General features: G+C 37.9%; 2 protein-coding genes across 2 annotated transcripts; one reads left to right on the top strand and one right to left on the bottom strand.

The window, feature by feature from the left end:
* Positions 1 to 3,065: 3,065 nt before the first annotated feature.
* On the bottom strand, positions 3,066 to 3,779 carry LOC145130656 (uncharacterized). The gene has a single exon (XM_079065427.1). It carries the CDS (start codon positions 3,777 to 3,779, stop codon positions 3,066 to 3,068), a length of 714 nt encoding a protein of 237 aa, XP_078921553.1.
* Positions 3,780 to 4,269: 490 nt separating this feature from the next.
* LOC145133932 (F-box protein At4g02760-like) lies at positions 4,270 to 8,282 on the top strand. The gene is made up of 11 exons (XM_079068872.1): positions 4,270 to 4,753; positions 4,845 to 5,047; positions 5,559 to 5,705; positions 5,790 to 5,912; positions 6,529 to 6,611; positions 6,714 to 6,835; positions 6,943 to 7,007; positions 7,293 to 7,365; positions 7,454 to 7,516; positions 7,813 to 7,877; positions 8,041 to 8,282. Exons 1-11 carry the CDS (start codon positions 4,472 to 4,474, stop codon positions 8,108 to 8,110), a joined length of 1,296 nt encoding a protein of 431 aa, XP_078924998.1. The 5' UTR covers positions 4,270 to 4,471; the 3' UTR covers positions 8,111 to 8,282.
* The last annotated feature ends 435 nt before the right edge of the window (positions 8,283 to 8,717 follow it).

The raw sequence follows: 8,717 nt of genomic DNA, 5'->3' as shown, positions 1-8,717 counted from the left end.
TCTCACCCACAAGACTTCACTAATAGTGGAAGCCATCGCTCTATATTCTGCCTTTGCCGAAGACCGAGAGACGACTGACTGTTTTTTTGTTTTCCAAGAGATGGGGCCGCCATCGAATAAAAGAAGGTACCCTATTCTGGACCGTCTTGTGAAAGGACACCCAAGCCAGTTTGAGTCACAGTAAGCAGTCAAATTTAAAGGCTCTTCATGGGAAAGAAGAATCCCTTGACCCGGTGTTCCTTTTAAGTATCTTAAGACTCGATTTGTAGCTTCCAAATGGTTTTGACGAGGGTTCGATACAAATTGACTGAGAACATTCACGACATATGTGACATCAGGTCGGGTAGCTTGTAGATACAACAATCTTCCCACAAGTCTTCGATATTGGGTAGCATCCACTCGAGCTCGTTCTTCTCCTTTGTCTAGTTTGGTTCCTTGCTCGTAAGGGAAAGCACTTGGCCGACAACCCAACATTCTGCTATCCTTTAAGATGTCCACGATGTATTTTCGTTGACTCAAAACTAAGCCATCACTTGTTTTGGCAACCTCAATCCCAAGAAAATATTTCAGGGGTCCAAGGTTCTTGATACTAAATTCATTGTCAAGTTGTTGTTTTGTCCGTTGAATCTTGTCGGAATTATTCCAAACGATGATGATGTCATCTACATAAACAATGATAGCAACATAGACCCCTCCCTTTTGATAAGTGAATAAGGAGTGATCTGCTTTTGATTGTTCGAAGCTCAAGGAGATAAGGAAACTTGTTAACTTTCTGTACCAGTTTCTTGATGCTTGCTTGAGCCCGTAAAGAGATTTTTGAAGACGACAGACTCTAGTTTCTCCTTCCTTTGCAGACCCTTTTGGAATCATCATGTAGACTTCTTCATCTAAGTCTCCATGTAAGAACGCATTGTTGACGTCTAGTTGATGGATGATCTAGTTTTTCTTGGTTGCAACGGCTAATAGAGTTCGAACAGTGACAAGCTTGGCAACCGGAGCAAAGGTTTCATGATAGTCTACTCCTTCCATTTGTGTGAAACCCTTTGCAACGAGTCTGGCTTTGTATATTTCAAACTCTCCATTGGATTTGAACTTTGTCTTGTAAACCCATTTTGAGTCTTTAGGTCGCTTTCCTTTCGGCAATTCTTCTAAAGTCCATGTCCCATTCTTTTCAAGAGCCTTTATTTCTTGATGCATGACATTCCGCCATTTCTCATCCTATGCAGCTTGTTCAAAACAACTTGGTTCTTGATTAGAACTTATTTCCGTTAAAAAGGCTTTGTGAGAATGGGAAAATTTATCATAAGAAACGAAATGAGAAATGGGGTGTACCATCGAGTTTGCTTGACAGGAGCCGGGTTGTGAGTTGGTGACCGAAGGGGGAAGGTTCATGACTTATTCATTGAGATGAGTCGGTTGTATTCGTATCCTTTTGCTTCTTGGTTCCGGTTCATCGTGAGGAATGGCGTGATTTTCTTGGATTTCTTGATCCAAAATGGGACTACCATTTTCAAAAGAATCATCCTCATGTTGAGCATTGTTTTCTTCTTCAGTTCTTGTATCATCAGATGTGGTGCTAGGACAATCTTGTGATGGATCATCAAAACAGTTGTTTCGCTCACCACCGTCCAAGTTGGAGTTAGTGAACTCAAAATGAACTTTGGTTGGTTCATCTTTGCTGCAATCAAAGCTTCCGGAAATGTGCTTGAAGGGAAAATTGTCTTCAAGAAATAATATGTCACGGCTCACAATGATTTTTTTTTACTTTCAATGTCATAAATTGTGTATCCCTTTGTTCCTTGCGGGTAACCCAAAAAAACTCCGGGTTTCCCTTTTGCTTCAAATTTGTCTCATCCGGTGTTGGTGTTTTTAAAATAAACTAAGCATCTGAAGACTCTCAAATGCTCATAATTAGGTTCTTCATTCCAAACAAGTTCGTAAGGGGTCTTGTTTTCAATCACCTTCGATGGGAGACGATTTATTATGTATGCAGCGGTTAAAATACATTCTCCCCAAAATATTTGTGGAATATTTGCCTCGAAGCGTAAGGCACGTGCTGTCTCGAGCAAGTGTCTGTGTTTCCTTTCCACAACCCCGTTTTGTTGAGGGGTGTGGGGGCAAGTAGTTTCTAACAAAATTTCGTTTTTTCATAAAAGGCGATCATGGCGTTGGATGTGAATTCCCCACCGTTATCACACCTAACCCTTTTTATTCGTTTTTCAAATTGAACCTCAACCAGCTTATGAAAATTCATTAGGCATTGACTAGCATCACTCTTGTGTTTTATTAAGAAGACCCACACCGATCTACTATAATCGTCAACGATGGTGAGAAAAAAATTTGCGCGTGTGTATGAAGGAACCCGATAGCCTCCCCAAATATCACAATGGATAAGTTCAAAACAACCATTGGTTTTAATAAAACTCTTTGGAAAAGGGTTACGAACATGTTTGGCCTTAGCACACGAATCACAAAAGACATTGCTAAGTTTACTATAATTATCTTTAAAGAGATTGACATTGGAGAGTTTATCCCGTGAAGCATGTCCTAATCTTTTATGCCATGTGTCTGTGGTGACGATCATCACTTGTCTTCCTTTCTTGAACATGTCCATGAGATACAACCCCCCTTGGCACCTACCCGATCCAATCAAGCTCCTCGTTCGAAGCCCCTGCATGACAAAAAAGGTAGGGAAAAAGGTTACATCACATTTGAGATCTTTGCAAATTTTGCTAACAGAAAGGAGGTTATGTTTAAAATTAGGGATATAAAGAACCCCTTTTTAATTTTCGCCATGGCAACAAAAAATCTCCCTTTCCCTCAACAGGAATGGTATCGCCATTTGGTATGACGACAGGAGCTTCATTTGAGATTCCCTTCTTATTTTTAAGAATGTTGGATTTGTAAATTATGTTTTCGGTGCAACCTGTGTCAACAACCCATACATCTTCCCTATTACCTGTCATGTTGGCCTCGGGTTTTGTCTCACCATTGTTGCTCAGACTCGAAAAGAACTTCATAAACTCTTGGTATTGTTCTTCATTTAATCCGGGTATGGAGCTTGCTTAGGTGTTAACACATGCAGCTTTTGGTTTTGTCTTGTCGTCTCTCTTCCCGGGCCACCAATCGGGATAACCAACTAGTTTGAAACACCCTTCTCGTTTGTGCCCGTTCCTTCCACAAAAAGTGCATTCATCATCTTGTTTGTTTTCTTTTTCTTGTTTGGCCGTGTGCTTCCCCTTCGCTGGTCTGAAATCACGTTTCTGGAAGGCTTTGAATGCAGCTGGTTCTGGAGTGGCTTGGTTCTCAAGCGATATGGCCCTTTGTCTTTCATCTTCTGCCACCATGTGATAAGCCGTACCTAGAGTAGGAACGGGTTTTGTTGCTAAGATTTGGGTCTCGATAACATTGAAATCATTGTCTAGGCCCATAAGAAACTCATAAAGTTGTTGTTTCTCAAGATGAGCGGTGATTGTCTTTCCTAGTTCACACGTATATTTGTTACATGAACAACATGGAAAAGCAAAAATTGAATGAGACTCATCCCATAATGACCTGAGATGGGTGTAGTAGGTCGAAACGTTGCTGCCCTCTTGACGTGTAGCGGCAATCTTCTGCTTTAGTTCATAAGCCCTCGGTGCACTTTCTTTTCCAAATCTTTCTTTCAGGTCTGACCAAATCTCTAATGATGTGTTGGCGTATTTCACGCTGTCACGTATGCCTTTCTCCATGGCTGTGGTAAGCCACCCCCATTTATCATTGCATCGCACCTCATCCATGGTTTGTATTCTGGAGACGAAATCTCCGGTTTGTTCAAGGTTCCATCAATGAAATCTGTTTTGTTTTTGGCAAAGAGAAAGTTGGTCATCTCTCATACCCAATCGTTGTAGTTTCCATCTGTAAGAACCTCATTTACAGAAGGTTGCTTAGGAGAATCCGAAGGATGTAGGTAGTATGGCGATGAGAAGTCGATGGTGCTAGATCCACATTTGTCACCTTCGTTTCCGGTCATGATGATGGGATCAATTGATTTTAAAACCGCTCTGATATCATCTAGAGATAAAGCTTTTCTTTATTGCTTTTTCATACATCGATTACAACAAGAGAGACAAAATAAATAAGCTAAACAATCACAAAAAAGGAAAGAAGATAACTGATTGACCAATATTTAACCAATATTTAAGGAGGAAATATATGGACGAAAATAGAGAATCTCATATATTAGGCGTGCGACTATGGGACAGCTGCAGCTGTATGTTTCTAGCGATGGATTACTGCTGGCTGCTGCTTCAATTTCGGCCGATGGACAAAATTCTTACTGGACTATTAATTTTGGCCCATTGTTTTCTTGGGCGATGGCCCTGCTACCCCTTACCCCGCATTGGTCGTTATCCCTAAAAGTTATTCAGTTTAAAAGCTAGTTTTTTTCCCGCTAGCAACTGTACTTCCGTTCCCACGTACTTCCAGTTCCATGGCCAAACATTCACCTAGGGATGATAATTACGATCAATTGAACATCAATGCTCTATTCGAGTCCTTGTTTGCTGTTTCCGATTCCGCCTTAATAGACGCCTCATTCGATGGCTTTGTCGAATCTAGGTCTACCGATTCCCACCAAAACGACGGTGATTTTATCGAACGTGCTATTCACCTCTCATCCGTATTGCTCGAAGCTGGCAAGAGATCCGCTCGTAAACGCTCTTCCGTTCATAATGCATCCGTCTGGGCTCTCACTCAAGACCTCACAATCAAGGTACGTATTTCGAATTTTAATTTGCATCGTGTGTTGTAATTGAAGTGATTTTTGTGGTGTTTATTTATCTTGTGATATTATTGATTTCTAGGTTTTCTCTATGTTTGATACCCAAAGCCTATTCTGTGCTGCAGCTACCTGTTCGTTTTTTAAGAAGTGCGCCGCAGATCCTTTGTGTTATATTAATATTAACTTGGGTACTTTAGCACCCAAGATCAAACCCAAGAGCAAAGACCCCAACAACAAAGATGATATGGTATCTAAGATGATTCAGCGAGCTGGAAGTGCGCTTCAGTAATATATATCTCTTAATTCCCTCTTGTGATATGGCTCATTTTGTCATTTAATTAGATTTGGTAAAATTATTATTGTCGGGTAGTATTTTCTGGAAGCCCTTTTCATTCAAAGAACATATCATAACTGCCTCCGTTGGGTCTCAAATTAAATTTATGATTTACTATTTGCATCCATGCATGCTTGTTTTATAACCGAAACCCCAGTTCTGTACACACAGTTGATATCATGATACTCACACGGCTTTATATACAATGAGCTTTAAAGTGTCATAGCTTGTTATTTTTAGTTCATAGGTTGAGGAAAGTTTATTATAATCAATTTGAGATTAGCGTTTTCAATTTGTGATTACCATTGGGCCTTAGAAGCATGAGGATAACATTGATTCCGTGAGTTTTATGAATGCACATAATTTTGCATTATGTTGTCTGGTATCAAATAACCGTTGTCATTAATTGTTCATTACACTACAATATGCATACAATTACTAATATCTCTTCTTCAACATAAGGTCTATTAAGATTGGTGTAGAGCCGCCTTATATCATCGATGATGATGATGATAAATGGGGTATTAAGCGGTTCCAACAAAGAGAGGAGTCACCTTTCTTAACAGCCTCTTGCCTGAGTTCTTTGCGTGCGAATGGTGGTGTACCTGGGTATGTTTTCATTATTTTGGAATGAACGAATTATTATTGTACAAGTATAGAGTATCTACTGACACTGTATGTTGTAATTGCAAGGTCTCGTTTGAGAAGTTTGCACCTTTACAGAATTACAATGAAGGATAAGACAGCACTTTCGGACGCACTTTCAGCATCTTTGTCGGTTTGCCATTCTCTTGTTGAACTAAAATTTGTGGACATGTAAGTCCCTTGGCTTTATTGATGACTTCTCCCTTCAGTGTGCTCATAGTTGTCAATAGCGACATTAGAGCTTTTTTTTTTTTTATTTATTTATTATTTTTATTTTTTCTCTTTTTTAAGGGTTAAATCAGAATAAAAGCTATTAAGGATGAAGTTTTGAACGTTTTTAGCTAGTTTAATGGTTTGTTTCTTTATTTATTGATTATAAATTTATAATAGCTATAGTAGTTGAACATAATAAATATTTTTAAATTTTTTTATGCCAACTATGAGTGTGCTGCTTAGCTTTGTCTGTGGGTGTTAATTAAGTCTTATAATAAGTCCTTTGGCTTTGTTTCTCAAAATCACGTTTACCTAAAAATTACTGGAGCTTGAGATACCTAGCTAGGGAAGAATGTAAAGGCTGACCTTTTATTCGCACTCCATGACTGTAGAGTAACTATAAGCTTCATATTGTAGTTTTCTACATTATAAAAGTATAGAGAGAAGACAATAGTAAGCTTTTTACGGTCATCTTGAACTACTAGTTAAATCTTGATATCACTTGTTATTTGTATTGTGTTTCCTGTAATGTCCATTTCTTTTGAGAAACAAGAAAAAGTTTTTTTGATGACAGGCATGTTTATATCAGTCGTATACTGGAGTCCGTGAGTAGATATTGTCGCTTGCTAGAGCATTTTATCTTCGAATTTAGCGGAGGTTTGTCCATTCTAAACTTTGTTGATGATTTTTTTTTTTTAATATTTGAAAAGACTGTAGAATCAATTCGATCTGTGAGATCTCATCTCACACGCAACGCAGGCAGACCTGATTTGGTAGAAACCTCGGTGTGCAAAGAATTTGTGGTCAACTGCCCTAAGATAACCACTTTGGTACTGCAAGCATGCAAACTGTTTCCTTCTGAAGCTTTCGAGCTGGTGAAGGTATCCATTGTCTCTCTCTGGCGTTTGAAGAACACATGAATATGTTGACTTTTTAACATGTGAAATTGTCCTGTTGATTAATTATCTGTTAGTAATCTCCATTGCAGGGGTTTAACGAGTTAAAATATGTCGACTTCACAAATTGTTACTCTCTCACTGGCGCCTTTTTAGAGTAAGTGGCCTTGAAATTTTATTAAATTACATCCCTGATGTCCTTCAATGATCCTTGTTATTTTTTTGGGTTATTTATTAATTAGAAAGAGTCGTTTGGTATTTTACTGGTCATATTTCCTATTATTTGGGTGCAAAAATTTTAGTGGTAGAAGTTGTAGGAACATAATGCTTATAAATTATTTCTTTCATTTGTATGTTGTGGAGAGTATTTATAATCATGAGTAATGTTTGTTCGTTCTCCAAACATTTAACATTTAATTGTGTGGTTTTCCATCATTCACAGGGACCTTGCCACCAAAGGTGGTGGAAATAGTTTGGAGGTCATGATTTTACGTCGGGTGTATAGTCTTGATAAAGTAAGAACATTTATTTGCCCTTGTTTCCTTACCTCTTTTTCTCTATCTTTCTTTACTAACACATGCCATGTGATGTTGTGATGGACAGGAGGTGGTTATAAAGTTTTTGAATGCTCTTCTTGCAGGAAAGTTCAGGCAACTAAGACATCTCGTGAGTGTGATTTTCTGCTTTGTTTTTCTATTATCGTCACTTGAATTAGTTTATTTAAGCGTTAGTTAAGGTCATAATTCAACTTGTGAAGTTGTGGTCATTTGGTCACTTAAATCCTTTTAAGTTTTAAAAGGTGATTAAACTTTTTAATATTCGCCAAGTGGTCATCATGACCTACAATAACAGGTTTCCACATTTTTTTAGAGCCAGGTTGCATGTTACTGCTCCGATTCTTATCCATTATATTCTTGAAATCTAATTAAAAAAAGTGATGTTAGTCCCTTTCCCTTCAACAGGACATATCCAAAAGCGGTGGTTTAGTACATACCGGTGACGACGGTGATTTACGTTATGGTGCGAGGTACGGCGGACAATTTATCTATCTTTGATGTCTGTCCTGTGTCTGTGACTATGTGAATAAAAAAGTTTTATCTTACCAATTGTATGTCTGTATGTCTTATTCTGTGACTATGTGAATAAAAAAGTTTTATCTTACCAATTGTATGTCTGTATGTCTTGTGCAGTGACATTATTCCCTCAAAGAAACTATTGAAACAAAGACCTAATTTTTGCCTCGTTAACAAAATCTGTTGAAACAAAGGCCTGATGTCTTGTGCAGTTTCATATGATATCAGGACAGTATATAGATTACTTCTACTGATTGAATTTGCAGTAGTTTTGTTGAGATGAACAATTGAGCATCAACTCTTTGTACTTTGGAGCTAGCTAGTTTTGCTTTTTCTTGGCAGATTTGTGTGGAACTTGGCCATGAGCATCAACATAATAATGCACTCATGTTATACCTAAACTCACAAAACTTATAAAAGATTGAATCATTTAATTGACTAATCAGGTATGATATCATTAAATGAAGCTTAATTCATCGCTTGACATATTATCATGTTGTTTTCATATGATTTTAAGTAGTTTATTGATAATTATATTGTGTTTTCTGAATTATAGGATTTTTTTATTAGATTGAATTAAATAAAGACTGAAAAGGGAGTAAATTAAACGAATATTCGTCGGTGCAGGTGACAAAAGGCACGTTCGGTCTTTCTTTTCAAAAATTAACTTAGACCGTCCATGGGTCTCCATTTCCTTGCATGTTTAGTCCCTATCGTCGTTAGCCATTTGTGGTTGTTGTTTCATCCCTACATACATGAAATGAAATTACTATTTCCATTTTCTATTTATTTTT

The sequence above is a fragment of the Lactuca virosa genome, chromosome 8 (assembly GCF_052849685.1).
Source record: "Lactuca virosa cultivar CGN04683 chromosome 8, Lactuca_virosa_CGN04683_v6, whole genome shotgun sequence".
Classification (NCBI taxonomy): Eukaryota; Viridiplantae; Streptophyta; class Magnoliopsida; order Asterales; family Asteraceae; genus Lactuca; species Lactuca virosa.
The sequence above is the reverse complement of the archived record's forward strand: the minus strand, read 5'-3'. Positions and strand labels throughout refer to the sequence as shown.